This window comes from Symphalangus syndactylus, chromosome 6 (genome assembly GCF_028878055.3).
Source record: "Symphalangus syndactylus isolate Jambi chromosome 6, NHGRI_mSymSyn1-v2.1_pri, whole genome shotgun sequence".
Taxonomy (NCBI): domain Eukaryota; kingdom Metazoa; phylum Chordata; class Mammalia; order Primates; family Hylobatidae; genus Symphalangus; species Symphalangus syndactylus.
In genome coordinates, this window is record NC_072428.2 from 59,256,756 (window position 1) to 59,283,302 (window position 26,547).

The 26,547-nt window shown below is 39.9% G+C and overlaps 1 protein-coding gene and 1 non-coding gene across 18 annotated transcripts in view; both read right to left on the reverse strand.

The window, feature by feature from the left end:
* The window catches only part of NARS2 (asparaginyl-tRNA synthetase 2, mitochondrial), a 149,205-nt gene extending 128,723 nt beyond the window's left edge, over positions 1–20,482 (reverse strand). For 7 of the 17 annotated variants that reach the window (XR_010121364.1, XM_063641449.1, XM_063641452.1 and 4 more), the window contains exons 1-5: positions 19,947–20,463; positions 16,614–16,723; positions 13,897–14,017; positions 11,399–11,539; positions 608–688 (exon numbers count right to left, since the gene is read on the reverse strand). Coding sequence is in view for 11 of the 17 variants with exons in the window: in XM_063641449.1 (XP_063497519.1) it covers positions 608–688; positions 11,399–11,539; positions 13,897–14,017; positions 16,614–16,723; positions 19,947–20,087 (594 nt within the window). In the remaining 6 variants the exon portion in view is untranslated. Of the gene's footprint in view, positions 1–607; positions 689–11,398; positions 11,540–13,896; positions 14,018–16,613; positions 16,724–19,946 lie in introns of all 17 variants that reach the window. The other 10 variants (XR_010121365.1, XR_010121368.1, XR_010121366.1 and 7 more) reach the window with 5 other exon arrangements.
* A 4,535-nt stretch (positions 20,483–25,017) lies between these two features.
* Positions 25,018–25,121, reverse strand: LOC129485531 (U6 spliceosomal RNA). Its single transcript, XR_008658677.1, has one exon. It is a non-coding gene; the product is annotated as a U6 spliceosomal RNA (small nuclear RNA).
* Positions 25,122–26,547: the final 1,426 nt, after the last annotated feature.

Genomic DNA, 26,547 nt, shown 5'->3' on the forward strand with positions numbered 1-26,547 from the left:
GCAAATATTAACTGTGGATTGAATCTGCATAAGAGAGAGCTTAAAATCCTCCTTTACCTCTTCAAATTTCTCTAGTTCACCAATTCACAGTAACTTAAGAAAAGTAAATAGAGTGCTAAATTAAAAATTCACTCTTGGCCAGCCAAGGCAGGAGGATTACAAGGTCAAGAGATCGAGACCATCCTGGCTAACACGGAGAAACCCCGTCTCTACTAAAAATACAAAAATTATCTGGGCCTGGTGGCGGGCACCTGTATAGTCCCAGCTACTCGGGAGGCTGAGGCAGGAGAATCACTTGAACCCTAGAGGCGGAGGTTGCAGTGAGCGGAGATCACGCCACTGCACTCCAGCCTGGCCAAAGAGTGAGACTCCGTTTCAAAAAAAAAAAAAAAAAAAAATTCATTCTTATCTGTCACAGTGTAAGACAGCTGGTAGTACAGGAAATCAGACTGGTTTGATTGTCTATGTAAGTTTTTAAAGGATTTTTACTGACAATTTCAGGTGCTGCTCATAGTCTTCTGTCCACAAAACTATTATTAAATTTCAAACCCTCAAATGAAATATATTAAACAGCAATGTACCCCTCAAGATGGGAAGCAAAACTTACTTCAAGTTGAAAAAGTTCTCCAGCTCCCTCAGAGTCATTGGATGTGATTATTGGAGTATGAATATGTACGAAGCCACTGTCCTGAAAAAGAAAACCACCATTTTCAGGATATTTGCATATTCAACAATTCCAAGAACACACATCCTCTTATAGTATTGAAATGGCACACTAAGCAAATGCTATATCAAACCCCTCCCTAATCCCCTAAATATTACAACTATTGAAAATCAGTTGAGTGTTTTAACTACCCACAGGGGCACAAATAATTTTAATTCAGGAACACACTTAGACATTAACTAGTCCAACCTCTTCATATCAAAGATAAGGAAGTTAAGTCCCAGACAGATTTAGTGACTTTCCACAAATTACACAATTAGTCAGTGGCTGAGCCAGGTCTAGAACCTAGGTCTTCATGCTCTCTCTTTAGTACTATATTCTCTTCCCACTTCTCTACCATTTTGGTGGTAATTTAACAAACACTTACGCACACTCTAGGCTAATGCATAATGATGCTGCCCACGCTGCTAGGGGAATACAAAGCGATCAGTATAAACTTATCTTGAAATATGACCTCAATTGTAATGAACCACCAAAAAAGGAGAAAAAGTAGACAAATAGAGAATGAATAAACAAACAGCAAAAAAAGGCAGAAATGATCTTTAGGAGGTCTCTGTCATTAAACTGACGGCACAATGGACTCCACATGGCACAGGCAGTGTACTTCCTTTGCCTGAAGGAATATTCTGAGCAGCAGCAAAGCCATCCATTACTGACGTCCCCAATTGCAGCCCTTCCGAACAAAAGTCTGAGACTATTTCCATCAGTGAACCACAAAAGCTGTTGCTAGTCAGCAACTTCAAGGTTATGCTTCTTTCATTTTGACTATGGATGTAAGCAAAAGGTTACACACAGTGTAGATGTTTGCAGGGTGGGACTGCAGGTAACGAAAAGTGAATTTATAATAGAAATGTAGTACATGCTTAATGCAGAATTTTGGCCTTGGAATCAATACAATAAATTCTTACATACATATCTCTGTCAAAGTTTGGTGGAGTGTAGATTGTCTCTATGCATTACCAGGGACCTCCCGAATATGACCCTTCTCAAATTCAAGTATTCTGGCTATAATACAAAGTATTCAGTCAACAACTTGCCTTATGATGTGGACTGATTAAATATTCAAGCTCTAAATTAGCAGTCTCAGAAAGTATTAAAATGTACACTTAATCTGACAGCAACATGCCCAGAGGTGCTGCACAGAGCACATTATAGAAAACCAATAAAATCTGATCAATAACATTACTGCATAAAATTTTTATCTCCTAGGAGCCAAGAATCACGGACATGAAACATTTCTTCCACATGAATGTAGGCAACTATGAACATGAGTGCAGTAAACAAAGAAAGGAAGTGAAAAATCCAAAGGAAACGAGGGTGGGGAAGGGGAGGTGGAGAGGGAGGAGAAAATTTAACGGCTAAACATGATTGCCCAAGTTAGAACTGGTCAAATGCCACAAGAAACTGCACTGTAAATCTTATGAAAATAACTGAGATTTTTTTTTTAAATCACACATCTAGTGGGAATTATTTTTAATACTTAACTAATGCTAAACATTACAAAACGGCCCAGCTGCTTTCGCTGCTTTAAAACTGCTAGCAAGGCTTATCAAAGTTCCTAACGTTACCAAACGCTAATAAAGGAGAGAGTACAAAGGAAGAATAATACAGCCGTGCAAACAAAGTCCAAAAAAGTGAAAGTGGGTGGGGGAGTAAAAAGAAAAAAAGGAAAGTAAATAGCAAGGAGTGGTTAAGTATTGTCAGTATGTGCCTCAAATAGGTTTCCAGTGTCACTTACTTATACTGTCCCACAGCAAAGGGGTTCCTAAGTAGAGACATGAAGGCCAGAGAAGGGGCCAAAAATAAAAGCAAACACTTTCACCCAATGTTTCAGATTCCACCCATCACCTCCAAGTATCTAAATATTTTCATACACATTCTAAAACCAGGTATTTTATAAGGATCTGAGTATCCCAAAATTATAAAGTTCATACATTACGGCCCATATACATCAGTAAGAGAAGACTAATAGATTATCTTTTTCTTTCACTTGTTAACTGAAATAACTATCATTTAATCAGAATCAACAAAAAAGGAAACGTGAAAGGAATTGCTAGCCACGGGCAGGCCACAGACAACACAAAGTGACAGCAAGAAGAGATTTTAAAATTCCATAAAGAGGCCAGGAGCAGTGTCTCATGCCTGTAATCCCAGCACTTTGGGAGGCTGAGGCAGGTGAATCACCTGAGGTCAGGAGTTTGAGACCAGCCTGACCAACATGGTAAAACCCAGTTTCTACTAAAAAATACAAAAATTAGCCCGGTGTGGTGGTGCACACCTGTAGTCCCAGATGGGAGGCTGAGGCAGAGGTTGCAGTGAGCCGAGATCACGACACTGTGCTCCAGCCTGGGTGACATGGCGAGACTCTGTCTCAAAAAAAAAACACACAAAAAAAACAACAAAAAAACCATAAACAGCAGTCACAGGAACTCAAAGGCATAGCAATTTGGAGACATTCTACACAAAGGTAAAGAATACTCCACATAGGCTGGGGCACAGTGGCTCACATCTGGACCCTAGCACTTTGGCTGGTCCAGGCAGGATTGCTTGGGCCTAGGAGTTCAAGACCAGCTTAAGCAACACAGTGAGATCCCATCTCTACAAAAAATACATTTAAAAAAACTAGCCAGGCACAGTGGTGCATGCCTATAGTCCCAGCTACTTGGGAGGCTGAGGTAGGAGGATCACTTGGGCCTGGGGGATTAAGGTGGCAGTAAGCCATGACTGCACCACTGCACTCCAGCCCGGGCAACAGTATGAGACTTCATCTCAAAACAACAACAACAAAAATACTTCACATAGTGGCAGGCTTTGAAAACGCTGCCATACAGAGGAGAACAATCCCTGATACTCACAGGAAGAACCTCGACTCATTGAGAGAGAAAGAGCAGAATCTTTTCTACTGGCTCACTGAAGAAGAGGGGAAAGTAAGTAATCCATTTTAGGAACACTTCCACTGGAATTTAGAAAAAATTGGTGCCTAAAGAGAAAATTCCACACTTATTTCAGAAACTTGGCTTTTCTGAATGACTCATTCCTTGAGGATTCTAAATAGCCAAGTTTTAGTACATAACAAGTATGTCAGTTTTATGAGCAAACAAGGTTATACAAAAAATATTTTTCATACTCAAACCAAGAAATAACCTTAGATCCTTAAAGTGTCTTAACTTAAAAGTACTGTTCAAGTTTCTATTTTTTCCCCACATTTCTATATTTTAATTAACAAAACTGAAACTTACGAAAATTTTTTATTTGGAGGCTTAACATCTTTTAGCAAACCCAAAGTAACAGATCAAAGAAACACTACAAAATACTAGGTAATGTATAACTATTACTTAATATGCCTTATAGTACTCGAGAAAGGCTTCTTTAAACAACTGAATCCTAAGTATCACACATAAAAGTAGATAACTATCACATAAAGGTAAGTAACAGAATTATATTCTCCAGGTCTTTACAATTACTAAGTGAATTTATTACTACTCAGAAAGTGTCTGTTTTTGTAACTACTCTATCATGAATGGTGCTAAAATTCAAGTTATTTCCAACCACTTGAATTTTTTTTTTTTTTTTTTTTTTTGAGACAGAGTCTCACTCTGTCGCCAGGCTGGAGTGCAGTGGCGCAATCTTGGTTCACTGCAACCTCCGCCTCCCGGGTTCAAGTGATTCTTCTGCCTCAACCTCCCGAGTAGCTGGGACTACAGGCACGCACCACCATGCCCAGCTAATTTTTGTATTTTTAGCAGAGACGGGGTTTCACCATGTTGGCCAGGATGGTCTTGATCTCTTGATCTCATGATCTGCCTGCCTCGGCCTCCCAAAGTGCTGAGATTTCAGGTGTGAGCCATAGCGCCCGGCCATGAATGTTTTTCAAATTTTACTTTTAATAATTTTTGGCCAGGTACGGTGGCTCACGCCTGCAATCCCAGCACTTTGGGAGGCTGAGGTAGGTGGATCACCTGAGGTCAGGAGTTAGACCAGCATGGGCAACATAGTGAAACCCTGTCTCTACTAAAAATACAAAAATTAGCTGGGTATGGTGGCATGCAGCAGTAGTCCTAGCTACCTGGGAGGTTGTGGGAGGAGAATCGCTTGAACCTGGGAGGCGGAGGTTGCAGTGAGCCAAGATCACGCCACTGCACTCCAGCCTGGGTATAGAGCGAACTCCGTATAAAAAAAAAATATACACACACACGTGTGCGTGCACACACACACACAGTATTATTATTATTATATTATTATTTTTGAGGTGGAATCTCGCTCTGTTGCCCAGGCTGGAGTGCAGTGGCGCAGTCTCTACTCACTGCAACCTCCACCTCCCGGGTTCAATCAATTCTTCTACCTCAGCCTCCTGAGTAGCTGGAACTACAGGCACACGTCACCATACCCAGCTAATTTTTTTGTATTTTAGTAAAGACAGGGTTTCACCGTGTTGCCAGGGCTGGTCTCGAACTCCTGAACTCAGGCAATCCGCCCGCCTCGGCCTCCCAAAGTGCTAGGATTACAGGTATGAGCCACTGCGCCCAGTAATAATATTTTTAAGACACTCTCCTGCCCAGGCTGGAGTTCAGTGGCACAAACACAGATCACTGCAGCCTCCACCTCCTGGGCTCAAGTGATCCTCCTGCCTCAGCTTCCTGAGTAGGTGGGACTACAGGCACATGCCACCATGCCTGGCTAATTATTTTTACTAGAGACCAAGTCTCACTATGTTGCCTAGGCTAGTCTCCAACTCCTGGGCTCAACAGATCCTCCTGCCTCAGCCTCCCCAAGTGCTGGGATTACAGATGTGAACCACTGCACCCTGACTACTTTATTTTTTTATTTCAATTTTTTTAGCTTGTCTTATTTTTTAATTGTTTACATATCTCTAAAAGTTTCAAGTAATCAATGTATAGTGTAGTCTACTTGTCAATACCACCACCTAGTGGCCAAAGGCCTACAAAACCTTCAGAATTAATACTTTATCAGCCGTTGAAGCCATGTGGTTAAAAAACAAAAAGGTATTTTTACAATTGTGTGGTTCAAGCACTACTGAAAATCCACATGGAAGCTGCATAGCAACGTTTCTGACAGCATGTGTAACCGGACCCCTACAAACTATAATGGGATGACATTATATAATTTGATTTATTTTCCTTTGTTTTATCAAAAGCATATGCCTTAAAGCCATGATGTTCTTTAGCTCTTTGACCAAAAGTTAATCTAAAGGAGCTTTTTCAAGGGGCAAGAACTTTCTTGGCGAGATTAGGGCTGTGTGAATTTGGATACTGCCCAAGGGAAGGCTATATCCACTATTACACAATCTCTGCAAATTAGCTAGATCTGGAGAAGTACCACAGGAAGCCTCACAAAACCACATGGAATAACAATAAACTTTATCTCCTGTATCACTCCTTGCCTTTATCTGCTGGATCCACAGGGAGAGAAGGTCCCTTCACCTTAGCAACTTGTCAACCACATTAAACTGTGGCTTTCCCAGGTAGAGGGAAATGGTTGAGAAGCAAAGCTAAATGAGACAAAATGTCTTTAGCCATTAGATAGACCTACTTGATCAACACCAGTAACTCTTTAAAATTAGTGCTTACTTTATACAAAATATAGATCTATGACCAAGATGGAGAAACAGGAAACAACCAAAAACACTATAAAACAACAACAAAAACAGTAATAATAAAAAGCAAACCCCATGAAACAACAGTTTTCAAAGACAACAGATATCAGGCAACAAAAGCCATCTCTCTCTGAGATGGGAAACAAACATGGTAAACTCCTACCAGTAGAACAGCTTACTGCCTTGAGATCTTCCAGGCCACAGCACAGGGAAGGGGAAAAAGTAAGGTAGAGCCCAGCAGACTCCCTGAGTTGAAGAGACACAACTCAGAGTCTGGAGAGACCCAAGTGGCTAGAGTTCATACCCTAGAACATCAGAGAGGAGAGAGCTGCAGAAGGCCCCCCTGTAGTATTAGGTAGATCAGTGCATTTGTGTGAGGAAACTATCCAATGCTAGGGAAAGAACCATCTAAAAAGATTAGCGAAAACAGTGCCCAGTGCTCACATGCTGGCTGGAAACAACACCTGTTCCATAAACTAGAAAAACTCATCATTCCCAAGGCCCTAGGTCGGGACCTAAGGAAGGCTTTGCCTCAGTGAGGAATAAATACTACTAGACTGAGCACTGCTACAGACCTGCTTAACAAATAACACAAGCAAGACCTCAAAGAATCAAAGAGATATCAATATCTGTGTGCAAACCCACAGCATCCAACAAGGTAAAATTCACAATGTCTGGCACCCAAAGCTAGGTCATGCAGAGTCAAGAATCCATAACCCATAATGAAGAGACCAATCAAAACTAATTCATAACTAACAGACATGTTAACATCAGGAGAAAAAGACACAACTGTTTTTAAACAGTTATTAAAACTACAGTCCACGTTTGAAATGTTAACTAGACATAAAAGACATAAAAAACAGCCTAGGCCAGGCGCAGTGGCTCATGCCTGTAATGAGCACTTTGGGAGGCCAAGGCGGGAAGATTGCTTGAGGCTAGGAGTTGGAGACCAGCCTGGGCAACACAGTGAGACCTTGTCTTTATTTAAAACAAATGAACAACCCAAACCAAACATCCAGATATGAAATCTAAATTAAGAGCCCCAGAAATAATAACTACATAGGTAAATATATGATTTTATTATTTAAATCTCTTTAAAAGATAATTGATTGCCTGAATAACAATGATGAATCACAGGATTTATAACATATATAAAAGTAAAATGCATTAGCCAAAAATAACACAAAGGAGGAAAGAAACATAAGTATATATTATAAGGTTATTACATTATATGTTAGGTGGTAAAACATCAACTGAAGTTAAAGATGTATACTATAAACCCTAAAGCAGCCACTAAAATAAGAAAACAGAGTTATAGTTAAGAGAAAAACAAAGAAGGTAAGAAATAAGAAATAATGCAAAATGCAGCAAAAAAAGAGAAAAAAGAGAACAAAGAACAGATAGGACAATCAGAAATGAAAACAGCAAGATGACTCAAACAAAACCATGTCAATATTCACATTAAATGTATATGATCTAAACACCCAAATTAAGAGAGAGAGACTGATTATCAGACTGGGTATAAAAAGCAAGCTCTAACTATATGCTGCCAACAAGAAATGCAATTTAAAATATAAAGATACAAATACATTTGACCCTTCAACAAGATAGATTTAAACTGCATGGGTCTACTCATACATGGATTTTTCTCAATAAATACACTGGAAAATTTTTTGGAGATCTGCAGCAATGTGAAAAAGTTTGCAGATGAACAGCATAGCCTAGAAATATTTTTTAAATTAAGAAAAAAGTATGCCATGGACGCATAAAATATATGTAGATTTTGTATATGTTATTTACTACCATAAATACACACAAATCTTTTACAATAAGTTAAAATTTATCAAAACTTACACAAACACAGACCATACAGGGCACCATTTGCAGTAGAGAGAAATGTAAACAAACATAAAAGTACAGTATTAAACCATAAATGCATAAAAGTAGTTATATACAGTATGTACAATAATTTCATAGCTACTATAGTGAGCTCAAGTGGTACAAATATCCACTTAAAACACCCTCTGATGATAATCACCTCATGAGCAGTTCATCTCTCAGTAAATTGTGTGTCACAGTAAAAAGCAATCTCTTGTAGTTCTCACATTATTTTTCATCAGTTTCAGTGCAATACCGTAAACCTTAATTAACACCATGGGACTCATACGAAGTACTACAACAGAGGCTAGAAGTACTCCCAAGAAGCGGAGAAAAGTCACGACATTAGACATAAAAGTTTAATTTCTTAATATGTACTGCAGATTGAGGTCTGCAGCTGCCTGCCATTTCAAGACAAATCCAGCATAAAGAACACTGACAGAATTTTTTCTTACGAAAAAATAAGGATATCGTGAAACTGTTGCTACAGCTATGCCAGCAAGTGAGAAAACCTTGTACTTTTTGTAAAATACAAAATATGTGTTACTCAACTATTTACATTATCAGTAAGCCTTCCAGTCAACAGTAAGCTATTAGTTATGTTTTTGGGGAGGCAAAAATTTATACCTGCATTTTCTTTTTTTTTTTTGAGATAGAGTCAAGCTCTTGTCGCCCAGGCTGGAGTGCAGTGGCACGATCTCAGCTCACTGTAACCTCCGCCTCCCGGGTTCAAGCAATTCTCTTGCCTCCGCCTCCTGAGTAGCTGGAATTACAGGTACCCGCCACCATGCCCGGCCGTTCTGTATTTTTAGTAGAGATTGGGTTTCATCATGTTAGTTAGGCTGGTCTCGAACTCCTGACCTCAAGTGATCTGCCCGCCTCGGCCTCCCAAAGTGCTGGGATTACAGGCATAAGCCACCGCACCTGACCTATACTTGGATTTCTGACTACATAAAGAGTTGGCGCCCCTAACCTCCATGTTGTTCAAGGGTTAACTATGGTTTAAAAGTAAAAGGATAGAAAAAAAAAATATGCTAACACTAATCAAAGGAAAGCTCTAGTGGTTATAATATCAAAGTAGATTTGAAAGCAAAGATAATAATAGAGATTTAAAAAAAAGCTTGATAAATCAATATACCTCTAACCAGGCTAATCAGAAAAGAGAGGCCACAAATTATCAATAGGAATGAGGCAACATCATTATAGATGCTACAGATATTAAAATAATAAGGGGATACCAATAGCAATTTATTATTTATGGCAATAAGTTTAAAAGCTTAAATAAAACGGATCAATTCTTGAAAGTCAGACTACCAAAGTTCACTCAAGAAAAAATAGATAAGCTATACAGTTGTTTAACTATTCAAGAAATTAAGCGAGGTGCAGTGACATACACCTGTAGTCCCAGCTACTCAGGAGTGTGAGGCAGGACTGCTTGAGGCCAGGAATTCAAGGCTGTAGTGCACCATGACTGCACCTGTGAACAGCCACTGCACTCCAATCAGGACAACATAACAAGATCCGTCTCTAAATAAATAAATAAATAATTTTGTTGTTGTTTGAGACAGAGTATCACTCTGTCACCCAGGCTGGAGTGCAAGTGGTGTGATCTTGGCTCAAGGCAACCTCTACCTCCTGGGCTCAAGCGATTCTCCTGCTGCAGCCTCCCAACTTGCTGGGATTACAGGCATCCACCACCATGCCTAGCTAATTTTTGTATTTTTAGTAGAGATGGGGTTTCACCATGTTGGCCAAGCTGCTCTTAAATTCCTGACCTCAAATGATCTGCCCACCTCAGCCTCCCAAAGTGCTGGGATTACAGGTGTGAGTCACTGCAGCTGGCCAATAAATAATTTTAAAACAAAAAAATGGCAATAACAATTTTCTGGGCATGGTGGCACATGCTTGTAAGCCCAGCTACTTGGGAGGCTGAAGGAAGAGGACTGCTTGAGTCCGGGAGTTCAAGACTAGCCAGGCAACACAGTGAGACCCCCATCTCAAGATAAAATTAAAATAAAATTAAAAAGAACTTGAATTATAAAAACTGTACCCCCCAGAGGAAAAAAAAGACATATTTGAAAGTACACACTCAGATGAATTCACTAGTGAATTCACATTTAAGAAGGAAATAATCGTAACTGTATGGATAACTGTGTAATTTTACTTTTAGAAAAGATAAAGGGAGGGAATATCCCCAACTCACTGAATGAGGTCAACCTTACCCTGATACCAAAACCAGACAAAGACATTAGAAGAAAACAAAACTACAGAATAATATCCCTTTTGAGTGGTGAGGCAAAAATTCTAAACGAAGTTACAGCAAATTGAATTCAACAACATATTAAAAGAATACATCTATAATATCATATACTTATATTATTAATATATTAATGTAAGACTTTTTTTTTTTTTTTTTGGAGACAGAGTCTCATTCTGTTGCCCAGGCTGGAGCGCAGTGGCACAATCTCGGCTCACTGCAACCTCCACCTCCCAGGTTCAAGTAATTCTCCTGCCTCAGCCTCCCTAACAGCTGGGATTACAGGCACCTGCCACCATGCCCAGCTAATTTTTGGCATTTTTAATAGAGATGGGGTTTCACCATGTTGGCCAGGCTGGTCTCGAACTCCTGACCCCGGGTGATCCACCCACCTCGGCATCCCAAAGTGCTGGGATTACAGGCATGAGCCACTGCGCCCGGCCAATGTAAGACATCTATATTAGAATATATCTATATTCCCAGAAATGCTGGGTTAGTTTAACATTAAAAAATTTATCAATGTAATTCAGCATTACAAACTAAAAAAAAAAAAAAAAAAAAATGCAGAAAAAATTGACAAAACCCAATACCCATTCTTGATAAAACTCAGCAAATAAGGAAGAGGAGGGAACTTTCTCAACCAAATTCAGAGCATCTATTAAAACCTATAGCTAACATCATACTTAGTGGTAAAGGGAACAAATTGCTGATACACATAACAACATGGATGAATCTCAATAATTATGACAAGTGAAAAAAGACAAAAAATAGTATATGCTGAATGATTTCATTTACATAAAACTCTAGAAAAACACAAGCTAACACAAAGGAACAGGAAGTAGATTGTGGTTGCTTGGGGATGAAGGGAAACAAGGAGGGAGAGGAGGTATAACCAAGGGTCAAGAGGGAACTTTTAGGATCTTACCTTAAAGAAAGAATGAATAGCAGCTGTCGCTTCACTGCGAATCCTCAGTATAGAACCCAGAACGTTAGTCCTACACCTAAAGTGAGGATATTGTCTCAGGTACTCCAGAGGATGCCTCTCTTTATATTTGATGGGGAAATTCTGCCAATAAATGAAAAGAACAAATTAGAAGTCAAAAGAGATACTGTTTAAAAAATCAGTTTCCAGGGTATTTCTTAAATAGCGCTTTGGAACCAAACTAAGATCCTTTCCTTCTTTATTTCTTAATATAACTGATTTTAATCCACATTATTTCCACCAGGTAAGTGGAATGGTATGATAGAATCAGAGAGATGTAGGTTTGAATCTAGCTCTACTACTTATTAGCCAAGTAACTGAGCCAATATCACTGAAGCTCATCTGTTATTTATCAAGTTTGTATCCATTAGCTGTGAATCACTTCCTACAAATAGGTTAGGATTAATTATGCAAAATATCCACTGTTTGGCACACAGGAGTTCAAAATATTGTAGATAATGAAGATGTACACACAAGGCTGGTGTTCAATTTTAAAACTGCCTACGTCTTGAAAGCCCATGATCATTCATAATCAATTGGTGCAATTCGTTACTATTACCAACATGCTACTTCCATCTAGCAGAGTAGTAAAGATTTACAAAAAATTTGAAAGAAAATTATGGCTCCACATTGAAATATGTCTACACTGCTCACATTCATGTTACAAGATTAAGACAGACACATCCTTTCAGACAAAAATCAAAGTTTTAACTAAAAAGATAACAGAGAAGCTAAAAAAGAGCTACACTGGCAGCCTGTTTCTTTCAGTCTCATCCATTCTTTTTAAGTCTTGTACAAATACAAACTTTTATGTCGTATAGAAACAAGCACCATACTTATTAAAAGTGAAAATGTGACCATATCATAATTCTAGGGGTCAGAATTCTCTAGTGTTGGAATACTTCAAAATGATACTGAATTGAAGGGCTTCAGGGAAGACGAAGCCATCAACACCAACAGAAGCCAAGGAAGAACAATTTAAGAATATAGTAGTCCCCCACTTACCCACAGGGGATATGTTCCAAGACCCCCAGTGGATGCCTAAAACCACGGACAGTATCAAACCATATAAACATTATGTTTTTTCTTCGACAACAATGGCCAGGTAGTGTATAAAGCACAGATAAGCAGGACAAAAGGATGATTCACATTCTAGGCAGGATGGAGCAGGACGGCTCAAGATTCCATGACACAATGAGAATGGCATGCAATTTAAAATTTAAGAATTGTTTATTTCTGGAATTTTCCATGTAATATTTTGAGACCATAGTTCACTGTGGGCAACAAACTGTGAAAAGCAAAACCACAGACAAGGGTGAACTACTGTAGTGAAACACGTGGCAAATTTTTAATAATCACAGCTCCCTCTAAAAAAAATGAAAAGAAAAATGGTTACCATCTATATTATGCTCTTGATTTCCAAATTATTCTACACTCTATTTTTCAGATCTTAGAACCTGATTCCTGATTTCACATGTCAATTAGAATTTCTTGGAAATTAAGGAAGACATTTTAATAAAAATTGCATTTTCTTCATTTCCTTACATTTCTTCCTATTATACTGAAAGAATAAACAATGAATTAAAATGATGCAATTTTCCTATATTTTCTCATTTTTGTTCATTAAATGTTTGAAGACAGGTATAGCAAAAACACAGAGGATTCAAATGGCTGGAATATAAATTTCAGCTGTGTCACAGGAGCTCATAATGTTAAGCAAATCATTTCATCTGGCTGGGCCTCATTTTCTCCATTGTAAATTTAAAGAATTTGATTAATAATCTTTTATTCTCGCTAACCTCTTTATCAAGCTTATATATATGAAACTAACAGAAGAGTCTTGCAAAAACAGGCATAAACATGTCTTAATGCAGAATTTCTTGCCTCTGTTCGGCCTAAGCCTTACAATACTACTGATCGGCATCACCCAACAGAACTTTCTGTGATAAATGGAAATATTCTGTGCTTTTCAATATAGTAGCCAGTGGCCACATGCAACTACTGAGCACTTGAAATGTGGATAATGCCACTGAAGAACTGGATTTTTTTACTGAATTTTAACTGATTTAATACCAAACAGCCAAAGGTGGCTAGAGCCTACCATTATTGGATGATCGGTTCTAGATCATGCAAAAGTCATTCCTAGCTTTCCTAAGAATGAGCCCGCCTGGGTATATCATTGTGGCTGACTGGGCATGCTTGTAAAAGCAGCAAGTTTTAACTGTGACACACACCACAGAGATGCAAAAATCAACACTTACCTCTCACTAAGCTATGTACATAAATAATTTTTGCTACTGCTTCTACAGGTCGTATGGCTTGCTTCAATTATCTGTCACAAATGAAATATATTCTAAGTTTCATCTTCCTAATAATCACACTTAAAACAGATTGCTGTCTTAAAGCCTACACAGCCTCCACAAAAGTGTCAGAAATCATACCTTGGCATCACAATTTCCAATAACTTTAATTTTTTCTGCCTTCAGTTCCACATTTTGCCTTTTGGATGGACTTTTTATCAGCTGCCCTTGTACTTCCACAGAACTCCCAAAAGTTAATTCTCTATAGTAACAAAAAACAAGATAAACAAGATATCATTATACACAACCTTCATTTTAATATCAACTTTGCAATAAGAATATTAAAATACTTAATGACAAAAGCTTTTACCCTTACTGGGTTAAATAATCTTCAGAATCTATGGATAATCTGTAGTATAAATAGAGTACAAAATTATAAAAATGAATTCCCTAAGCTTTAAAATGGGAACAAATAGAGTTAAGAATTTGTAAATTAATTCAGAATTAAGAAGTGGTACAATTGCCCTTATTAAAAAGTTAGTTGGCCAAAACACTTTTTAAAAGATTACAGAATACATGGGAAAACTGCAAATCAAAATAAAATTATCCGGGAATTCTCTGTCCTATTTTTGCAATTAAAAAAAAAATTTTTTTTTTTACTTAGTTGACTGGTGATCTAAGCACATAAGGTGCTACTTTCTGGTTAATAAGACCAGGTTCGAGTTCAAGTTCACCCACAAATTAACTGTATGACAACTATAGAAAGTCATCTAAGTTCATTTAAGAATCATCTATCAAAAAAAGGAGCGAGCTGGTAAATGATAGTACATCTGTTCTAATTATTTTTTCTTTTCTTTAAAGAGACCAGGTCTCATTATGCTGTCAAGGCTGGTCTCGAACACCCGGGCTCAAGCAATCCTCCTGCCTTGTCCTCCCAAAGTGCTGGGATTAGAGGCATGAGCCACCACTCCCAGCCCATCTGTTCTAGTTCTAACATTTCATAATTACAGTAAGTATGACAATAAGTGCCTTCCCAATAAACTACTGAAATATAATATAGCAATACAATAAATTTTATTAAAGTAAATAAGTCAGGAGATTCTGCACCCAGTTTTGTTTGCTTGCTAAATGTATGCTATTCTTACATAATTTATATAAATAAGATTGTCCACTATTGCATTATGGGTGGGGAAATCTGGTATACTTTCATCAACCTGAGAGAGTAATTTGAGATGCTCTGACTTAAAATATGTATTACCTGACATATATGAATATAAATATTATCCTAAAGTTTCCTGGGAATATCTCAAAGAGACAGTCATCCTCCAGAAATCTAAAATCTAGGTCCCGTTAGACCCATGTGATTGCTATACTGATATAATCAAAACAATTACAAAGTTTTTTAAAAGGTTACCATTAATATTAGGGCCAGGTGTGGTGGCTCATGCCTGTAATCCCAGCACTTTGGGAGGCTGAGGCAGGCAGATCACTTGAGGTCAGGAGTTCGAGACCAGCCTGGCCAACATGGTAAAATTCTCTCTACTAAAAATAGAAAAAATTAGTCCGGTGTGGTGTCGCACACCTGTAATCCCAACTACTCGGGAGACTGAGGCATGAGAATTGCCTGAACTCATGAGGCAGAGGTTGCAGTGAACCTGCCACTACATTCCAGCCTGAGCGACAGAGTCAGACTCTCTCCAGAAAGAAAAAAAGTTACTATTACACCAGAACATTTTTTTTTTGTTCTGCCCAGTTGACCACATAGTCTCTGATCCATGAACCTATTCAATGTGTAAACAGCATTAACCCTAACAATCCTCGGAATAGCAAAGCACTCTTATTCTAACAAATTAGAATAATGTTCTCTTCCTCAGAGCTGATACCTAACATTAAAATGGTGTTAGTTTTTGGTTTTGGGGGATTTTTTGGAGACAGGGCTCTATCACACAGGCTGGAGTGCAATGGCAAGATCTTGGCTCACCACAGCCTTGACCTCCAGGGCTGAAGAGATGCTCTAGCCTCAACCCCCTGAGTAGTGGAGATTATTGGTGCACATCACGATGACCAACTCATTTTTATATTTTTGGTAGAGACGGGGTTTTACTATGTTGCCTAGACTGGTCTTGAACTCCTTGACTCAAGTGATCCGTCTGTCTCAGCCTCCTAAAGTGCTAGGATTACAGGCGTGAGCCACCAGGCCTGACCTAGTGTTAGTTTTAAAACCTGATGAATGAGACCATAAAGTTTCTTCCATTTATTCAACAGGCAATAACTTGTCATCTTGTCAGCACTATGCTAGAGGCCAAGAATACAAAAAAGAATGAGATGCCATTCCTAACCTCAGGAAATTAAGAGTCTAGCAGGAGGAGTCAAATAGGAATACAGTTGATTACCATCCTATGTGATACATTTTAAGACAGACGTAGGCACGGGATGCTATTGGAGCACAAAAAAGGGGTACCTGACATAGTCATGGGATAGGAACATCAGATGATGCCTAACTAAGCAGGAACTATGAAAGACAAGAGGAGAAGAGGCTGTATTGGGCAGAGGCAGCAACATGTACAAATGCTATTAGGAAAGAGCAGAACAGCTTAAGGGAGCCGCAGGTAATTAAGAAAGACTGAAGTGAAGCATAGGTACAGGATATCAGCATGTGACGATGTCAAATAGAGGAGGAAAGGCCTGGGCTTGAAGGATCTTGATTCTAAATATTCGGAGTTGATCCTCAAAGCTATTAAAGCAGATCTGTTTCAAAAGATTACTCAGGGGTCAACGTAAACATTGGAGTAGGGAAGTGAGAAGCACTAGAGGTGAAAAACAAAAATCAAAGAATTCTTTTAAAAAACAAAACTCACCTACTGTCAAGGCCTGAATCTGCAACAACCTGAAGGCTTTCCAAAGATGACCCATCATTTACATGCAGGAATAAGACTTCCTTCTGGGATCGGACAGAACGAATCCATCCCTAAGGAAGACAAATATTTCCAATGTGAGCGTAAAACATTTTACGTTTTCATTACACATACACACACATAGACTAAATGAAAGAAAAACATGTACTCACAATCCTGCCTCAACAAACCAACTTCTTTTAGTTCACCAATATGCATACTTAATTTTATATGTTCCAATCACAATAGGATACACACTTTGGTATTCTATCTTTTGTTTTCGTAATAAAGCACAACACTTCGAATGGATGCCTAACATTCCTTCATGTTGATGAGCCTAATTCATATAACCAATCCTCCCAATACTGGCAATTCCAAGTATTTCCTCCCAGACCCCTGCTGCCTGGCCCAACAATAAATAACAGGGCACATATCTTGGTGCCTTTCTCAGGATGTGGGGTGTGCCCTTCTTTCTGGTTTCATCTCACCGTGCTGCCCAGAAGGCACCTCCTCTTTGGTGATTCTAAATCAACAGTAATTTCCAGGTTGGGCACAGAAATCTTAGCACTTTGGGAGGCCGAGGAGGATAGATCACTTGAGGTCGGGAGTTCGAGACCAGCCTGGCCAACATGGTGAAACCCTGTTTCTACTGAAAATACAAAAATTAGCTGGGCGTGTTGGCGCTCACTTGTAGTCCCAGTTACTGGGGAGACTGAGGCAGGAGAATCGCTTGGACCTGGGAGGCGGAGGTTGCAGTGAGCCAAGATTGCGCCAGTGCACTCCAGGCTGGGTGACAGAGCAAGACTCCATCTCAAAAAAACAAACAAAAAAAACCAAAAACTAATTTCCAAATGACTACTTTCTTACTTTCACTTGTTAAAGTTAACATTTATTGAGCACTTTGTAATGTGCTTCTATTCTAAGCTCTTTATAAATATTATGCTACTTAATCCTCAGAAAAACTAAACGAAGTGGTTATCATTTTAGAGCTGCTGAAACATTATTTAGAGATGTCACGATAACCTCTCTAAATAGTCCAGGACACAGTCACCGATTAGTAGAGCTGAGATTCAAAAGGAAGTTCTTACTTCAAAGTTCATGTTCTTATCAACGAGCTTTTCTGGGATGCTATTATAATTCTGCCCCATCCCCAGTTCCTCTGTCTAGGGAACACATCTTTCAGGACTTGGCTGAAATATCACCTCATGCAAGATATCTTCCTTAACCTTCTCAGTTACGTAACTTCCTGTTTTCTTATAGTTCTTTACTTACCTTACTACCAACTATCCTATTGCTAAAATTACTTGTTTTAACCACTGGAGCAGGGCTGTCCAACAGAAATATAATGTGAGTCACATGTTTAATTTAAAATTTCTTTTTGTGGCCACGTTAAACATAGCAATAGATGAAATATTTTACTTAACCTATTATGCCCCAAATATTATCAGCATATTATCAATATAAAAACATACTGAGATATTTTGCATTCTTTTTGGTTCTTCAAAATTGGTATGTATTTTACACTTATAGCACATCTCAATTTGGACCAGCCAAACTTCAAGTGCTCAGAGCCAAGAGTGGCTGGTAGCTACCATATCAAACCTCACAGGACTAAACTGAAATCCTCTAACATGGGCAGCAGGTTCTCTTTTCATCTTTGAATTTTCTCTTGACTAGCACACAAAGTATCATTAATGTATGCCCAATTAATAGACCAACAGACCTATGGAAAGAATATGGAACTCAAAAGAAATGCAAAGAGGAGCAGATTGGTCATACTGCTAAAAAGTAAAGGATATGTGAGGACAACAAAAATCACTGCAACAGCAAGCCATGACTGTGTCACTACAATCATGGGTGACAGAGCAAGAACCTACTCAAAAAATACGTATTTATTATAACAACATCTGCCAGGCTTATGCCTGTAATCCCAGCATTTTGGGAGGCCGAAGGAGGAGGACTGCTTGAGTCCAGGAGTTTGAGACCAGCCTGGGCAATACAGTGAGACCCATCTTCACAAAAAACTTAAAAAATTAGAGTGTGGTGGTGCATGCCTATAGTTCCAGCTACTCTGGAGGCCGAGGCAGGAGGATTGCTCGAGCCTGGGAGATGGAGGCTGTAGTGACCTGAGACCACACCACTGCATTCCAGTCTGGGTGACAGAGCTAGACCCTGTCTCAAAAAACAAACAACCACATCAGTGTACTTCAGCAACCTAATAAGAAACAAACACCTTGTTTATTCTGCACCTTTTCTATGTGGAGCTGCTGCAAATAATATAATCAGCAAGAGAAACAATGGCAGCTAACATTTGTAGACTATGAGCCACTGTTCTAAATATCTATTTCCATTACCTCATTTAATTTTCAGGACTCAGGGACAATTATTATCTCTTTCCATAAGAGGAAAATAAGATGTAGAACGCATAAACCGCTATGCAGAGATTTAAACCTAAGCAGCTTAACTCCAGAGCTCTTTCAAACTGCTACATTCCACTTTTTCTCCAAATTCATTAAAAACAAATTACATGCAGAGCTCCACAATAGGCACTGAGGTGGCTAAAAGTTTAAAAGGCATGGTTTGAACAAGTATTTGCTGTCAGCCATGTGTGAATACAAACGCAGGTAAGAGACGGTTTCTGCTCTCAAGGAGGGAGGTCAAGACAACCACTTTATAAACCTGGATATTCATTATAAAGGGATAAAGATAGAGAAAAGGGGCTTGTTCATTTACACTTTTGGTATGATTAACAAGTTTACAGGTAATACCCTGGAATCACGAAAGCAAAGTTCCAGCGCTTTACAGTTATCGGAAGTTTTGTGAAAAGTAATGGAAAGCAGAAAAGTGCAAACCCCGCGACGCCTACACTTTCTAACTTTTCCCTGCTGGCAGTTGTGTCTGACCCGACCGTAAAAGAAAAGCTAGGGCCGGGCGCGGTGGCTCACGCTTGTAATCCCAGCACTTCGGGAGGCCGAGGCAGGCGGATCACGAGGTCAGGAGATCGAGACCACGGTGAAACCCCGTCTCTACTAAAAAGAAATACAAAAAAATTAGCCGGGCGTGGTGGCAGGCGCCTGTAGTCCCAGCTACTCGGAGAGGCTGAGGCAGAAGAACGGCGTGAACCCGGGAGGCGAAGCTTGCAGTGAGCCGAGATTGCGCCACTGCACTCCAGCCTGGGCGACAGAGCTAGACTCCGTCTCAAAAAAAAAAAAAAAAAAAAAAAAAAAGAAAAGCTAGATGTGGATGTGCCATATTAGTCCCTACAAGAAAAAACCCACTCCCTTCCCATTCACCAACCTGGACCTTAATGCGCTCCCCACTCGCGTTCTGAGTCCCGAGAGCGTCCCGCACGCTCAGTTTGGCTGAAGGTTTGTGCTTGGGGAAGGGGGCGGAGGAACAGAAGCGCACAGACCGGAGCAGGCAGCGGACCCCCAGCATCACGCGTCCGCCCAGGCCCTCCGCGGGAGCAGCCCAGACCCCGCAGTTCGACCCCCGCCTGCAGCGGCCCTCCTTTCTCAGCGGCTCCCCTTCCGCGGCCGCAGCTCTGCTCTAAGGCACTCCAGAGCCCCTCGGCTGCGCGCTTTCTCCTTCAGGACTCCCAGCTCTGTCCCCACAGAACCTGTCCGCTTCCCACTTCCCAACGGGGCGGAATGGACAGGACACTAGGCAAAGGCCAGAAAGAAACCACGTGCAGTTGGCAGCTGGGGCGCCCCACTACCGGCGACAATTCTAAACCTACGAACAGAACCCGGGCCGCAACACGCGAAACCAGTCTTACGACACCACGCCAACGCCGCTTACGTCGTCACGCTACGGCGAAGAAGGGAGAGCATGCGTACTTGTGACCCAGGCTTAGGGAGGTGTGCGGGAGAGGGGCGGGGTCAGGGGCCGAGACAAGGCGGAGCTAATGCCCTAAGGTTGTAGAGATTATCGCTGAAAGAACCTGGGAGCACATCTGAGGGTCTTCATTTCTAAAGTTTCCAGGTGAGGCTGAGAAACTGAGAGGCAAGGAGTGACTGATGGAGAAGGAAACCGTCTCCATCAGTCAACAACAGGGATCCAACTAAGAGGAGGCTCTCAGGTGTTAACAGGATTCGCTTGAACAGATCCGTCGTTCCGTTCCTGAGTTCTCCGCAGAGAAAAATCAGACATAGCCCCTCTGCGCAAGTCACAGTTTTGTGGTATCAGACAGCTAAACAGACAGTTGCATAAAAGGGTGATCAGTTTGCCTGACAGCGCCTAAGCGTGGGACGCCAGAGGTGGCTTCCTGCAGAAGGTAGTCCTCTGACAGGTAAATAAGAGGAACTGGAGGGACCTTGCATATGGCAGGCAAGACGGTGGGAAGATGTTGCACAGACTGGAGGAAAGTCGAGTGTTTCCTGCCAGAATCTTCCAAGTCTCCCTCTTCCCTCTGCCCTCCAACACAGCCAGCTGCATTTGTTTGACCTGGAAACAATGACCCTTTTATATATTAGGCTACCTCTTATTAAAAAAAAAAAAATTCTGTAACTCAATGACAGTCATGAAAAGGTTTTTAATCTAATTTAAAAAGTAAAACCTTTGGCCGAGTGCGGTGGCTCACGCCTGTAATCCCAACTCTTAGGGAGGCAGAAGCAGGAGGATTGCTTCAGCCCAGGAGTTCAAGACCAGCGCTCGCCCTCGCTGTCTCTCTCCCCCTCTCTCTCACTCTCTCTCTCTCTCTCTCTCACTTTTTTACCTTACTTAAAGTTGCTACTATTAGTATACCCATTTTACAAATGAGAAAGCTTACGCACAGAAAGGCTAGATGACCTACTTAAGGATACACATTCCCTGAGTGTGAGATTTAAACCCAGAAGTGCTGGCTCTATGCACTTAAAAAGTATGCTATATTACGTAGTGTCCCAAGGTGGAAAATAAGACCGTGATCCGTTCCATCAAGGAGCTCATGCTTTAGAGATGGAGACAAGCAAGAAAAGAAACTCCTGAAATATAAACCAGTAAGTGCACACATAGATGTGTGAGTTGTCTGCATTTGTTTGGCCTGAAAAGTCACCCTTATATATTAGGCTACCTCTTAAATTTATCCAAAAAATTATTTTTGATATTTTATCCAAATATTATATTGGATAAAATATAATAATATATATCCAAATAATATAATATTTGGATAAAATATAATAAAATAATATATACAAGTATTACAATTTTATATTTTATATAATATAAATGTGTTCCCTGGTTCTTTTAATAAATTATAATTATAAATATAATAAAATTATAATTATAAATTATAATATATAATAAAATTATAATTATAAATTATAATATATAATAAAATTATAATTATAAATTATATATAATAAAATTATAATTAAATTACAATATATTGGATATATTATATATTTATAATATAAATATATGTTGGATAAAATATAATATAGTCTAGACAAGGAGAAAATTAAGCTGAATTTTTGAAGTGGATCAATATTTTGCCAGGTAGGCACGTAAGAAAATTTCCTGCCAGAAGGTGAACATGGAAGGTTGCCAGGAGGGCAAATGGCCTGGAAAAATTGTAAAACCATTCTCAAGACAGACTAGAAAATATCTCATCTGAAAATACTTGATGTTGGAGGTGGAACCTAGTGAGAAGTGTTTGGATCATGGGGGCCTCATGAAGGCCTTGGTGCCACCCTTGCAGGAGTGAATTCTTACTCCATTAGTTTTTGCAAAGCTGATTGTTGAAAAGAGCCTGGCACCCCCCTCCCTCTCTCTTCCTTCCTCTTTTGCCATGTGATGCCATGTGATGTTTGCTCCCCTTTGCCTTCCTGAATGGCTGAATGACAACAAACCTTGACATTATTTGAGTGGAAGCAGATTCTGGTGCGATGCTTCTTGCACAGCCTGCAGAACTGTGCAAATAAATGAATACACTTCTTATCGATTAAAAAAATATATAGGCCAGGTGCAGTGGCTCATGCCTGTAATCCTAGCACTTTGGGAGGCCAAGATGGGCAGATTGCCTGAGCTCAGCCTGGGCAACATGGTGAAACCCCATTTCTACTAAAATATAAAAAATTAGCTGGATGTGGCAGCATGTGCCTGTAGTCCCAGCTACTTGGGAGGCTGACGCAGCAGAATTGCCCGAACCCGGGAGGCAGAGTTTGCAGTAAGCTGAGATCATGTCACTGCACTCCAGCCTGAGCAACTGAGTGAGACTCTGTCTCAAAAAAAGAAAAAAGAAAAAAAAAAATGCTCGGGCACTTCTTGAACCTTGAGAAAGGAAAAATGGAAACTTGCAGCCAATGCCTTCAGAATTATGTAGCTATGGACTTTTAAGGGAAAAAAGTTTGTTGGTTCAAAATCTGGGGAACAAGACAGCCTGGGGTACATAGCAATGATGTTTATCCCAGTGAAAATCTTTTCTTTGCCTATGCCTACCCTGTCCAAGTGATCAAAAGTAGTAACCAGTTGGCTCATTTCTTACTCATGCCACTTTTCTGTCTTGCCTTCTGCTATGGCTTGGATATTATTGTTTGTCCCCACAAAAACTCATGTTGAAATTTAATCCCTGATGTGGTGGTGTTGGGAGATGAGGCCTAATGGAAGGGGTCTGGTGTATGGGAGCAGATCCCTCATGAGTGGCTTGGTGCTGTTTCCATGGACTGCATGAGTTCTTGCAAGAATGGGCTTGTTTCCACCACAGTAGGTTGTTATAAGGCCAGGATGCCCCTCAGGGCTTCCCCTTTTTGCACATGTCCACTTCCCCTTTGACCTTCTTCACCATGTTGTGATGCAGCATGAAAGCCCTCACCAGAAGCCAGGGCCATGCCCTTGAACTTCTCATCCTGTAGAACCATGAGCTAAATAAACCTCTTTTCTTTATAAATTGCCCAGTGTCAGGTATTCCTTTACAGCAACATAAAATGGGCTAAGGCACCTTCTTTCTCTCCCAACTCCCCCACTCCAGGGAACAACGTGCAGCTTAAGAACTGGAGTCTGAGTCCCAGAGAGTGAGGCTCCTGCCTTCCTTTACCCTCTCACTACTTGTTTAAGCAAAAAGGTTAATTATGTTCTTAGCAGGGGACTACTGCCTCAGTATGTTGAAGATAAGGGAAAACTGGTTGAAACTGAAGATTAGTAAAAATATAAATATCATTGAAAGTTTACTATACCACTTATGCTTCTGCTGCTCAGTTCAAACCATCCCCTGTATCTTGTGCTATATCAAATCACATCATCTTCTTGTTTATTTTTGTTTTCAGTGTTGGCTTGACACCTTCCCTTTTAGATTCATCACCTTCCAGACAGGAGCACAAATGATGTTTTTAATATGAATATATAGTTGACCCTTGAACAACATGGGTTTCAGTTGTGCCGGTCCACTTGTATGTGCATTTTTTTCAATAAATATATTGGAAAATTTCTTGGAGATTTGTGACAATTTCAGAAAACTTACTAATGAACTGTGTAGCCTAGAAATGTCAAAGCATTTAATAAAAAGGTCATGAATTCACAAGATACATGTAGTTACTAGTCTATTTTATCATTTACTATCATAAAATATACATAAGTCTATGATAAAAAGTTAAAATTGGCTGGGTGCAGTGGCTTATGCCTGTAATCTCAGCACTTTGGGAGGCCGAGGCATGCGGATCACTTGAGGTCAGGAGTTCAAGACCAGCCTGGCCAACATGGTGAAAACCCATCTGTACTAAAAATACAAAAATTAGCCAGGCATCAGCTGGGTGTGGTGGCTCACGCCTGTAATCCTAGAACTTTGGGAGGCTGAGGTGGGTGGCTCACCTGAGGTCAGGAGTTCGAGACCAGCCTGGCCAACATGGTGAAATCCCATCTCTACTAAAAGTACAAAAACCAGCCGGGCATGGTGGCAGTTGCCTGTAATCCCAGCTACTGGGGAGGCTGAGGCAGAAGAATCGCTTGAACCTGGGAGGCAGAGGTTGCAATGAGCTGAGATCAAACCACTGCATTCCAGCCTGGGTGACAGAGCAAGACTCTATCTCAAAAAAAAAAAAAGAAAAACGAAAAAAAATTAGCCAGGCATGGTGGCACATGCCTGTAATCCCAGCTACTCGGGAGGCTGAGGCAAGAGAATTGCTTGAACCTGGGAGGCAGAGGTTGCATTATGTCACTGCACTCCAGCCTGAGTGACAGAGTGAGACTTTGTCTCAAACAAAACAAAACAAAACAAAAGAAAACACCCACGGACCTTGCATAGTGCTATTCATAGTTGACAGAAATTGCTATAAGGCATGCAACCTTAAGCTTTAACAAATAGGGCCAAATTTTTTCCAAAGTGTCACCAGTGTCACCAGCCATATATGAGAGTTTCAGTTGCTTTACATTCTTGTCAACACTTGATCTTTTTTTTAATGTGGAGCACTTCATAAATATATGTGTTATCCTTGAATGGGCCATGCTAATCTCTGTAACCTTTCAATTTTAGTATATATGTTGTTTAAATGAGAATAATACTTAGTCTTAATCAAACTTGCTAAAGTAGCCATATTGGTGGGGGAGTGGTTGTATCCACTGCTGTTTTAATTTGCATTCCCCTGATTATTATTTTTGTTTGGCAACTTTTCAGTGTTTATTTTCATTGAACTTCTTGGTAAATTGAGTGTTTACATCTTTTGCCCATTTTTCTATTGAAAAATGAGTAGTCTTATTTTTCCTAAAGACTACTTTTATTGAGTAGTCTTTTTTCTTATTAATCTATATAAGCTCTTATTGTCCATGTTTTAGTTATGAGTTCTTCTCAGTTATATGCATTGCAATATTCAGCCACTCTGTGGGTTGTCTTTTCTATGGTGTATTGTGAGAAAATGGCTGAATGACAGCAAACCTTGAAAATATTCGATCCTTTTCTCAAGAAAGAGTGAATAGTTCTTGAAGAAAATTATTAAGACATTCAAGCATTAGTCTTTATATTTCTTCTGGCAATGTAAGACCAGTGCTTTTACCATGTCTCCTGTTATTCTTTAAAAAATGGTTTCTTTTCCTAATTTATATTTCCTTACTTTTTTTGTTCTTGTTGCATGGTTAATGACCTTCTCCACAATTTTTATGTGGTGATCTTCAAGGAACAATTCTAAAGTTTAGAATTCCACTGTGCATTGTTGGAGACTGATTCTGGCTGTTTGCAAATATTTTTGTATATGATTAACCTCTAGTTTACACCAGAAAACAAGGTAACTCAAAAAAGAAAAATCATATATTTTCTATTGAATTACACAAAACTTAAAAGGTTGAGATTTGCTTTTTAAAATTTCTCTTTATTGCTGCTGGGTGCCATGGCTCACGCCTGTAATCCCAGCACTTTGGGAGGCTGAGGTAAATAGATTGCTTGAGGTCAGGAGTTTGAGAGCAGACTGGGCAACATGGCAAAACCCCATCTCCACCAAAAATACAAAAAATTATCCAAGTGTGGTGGTGCACACCTGTGGTCCCAGCTACTCAGAAGGCTGTGGTTAGAGGATCACCTGAGTCCAGGAAGTGGAGGTTGCAGTCCATGAGCTATCGCATTACTACACTCCCACCTGGGTGTGGTTGACAGAGTAAGACCTGTCTCAAAAAATAAAATAAAATAAAATTTATCTTTATTGCATACATGGTGTATTAGTCCATTTTCATGCTGCTGATAAAGACATACCCAAGACCGAGTAATTTATAAAGAAGAGGCGGGGTTTTTGTTTGTTTGTTTGCTTTTTGTTTTTGTTTTTGTTTTTCGAGATGGAGTCTCACTCTGTCACCCAGGCTGGAGTGCTGAGGCGAAATCTCAGCTCACCGCAACCTCCACCTCCCAGGTTCAAGTGATTCTCCTGCCTCACCCTCCTGGGTAGCTGAGATTACAGGCATGCACCACCATGCCTGGCTAATTTTTGTATATATATGTTTT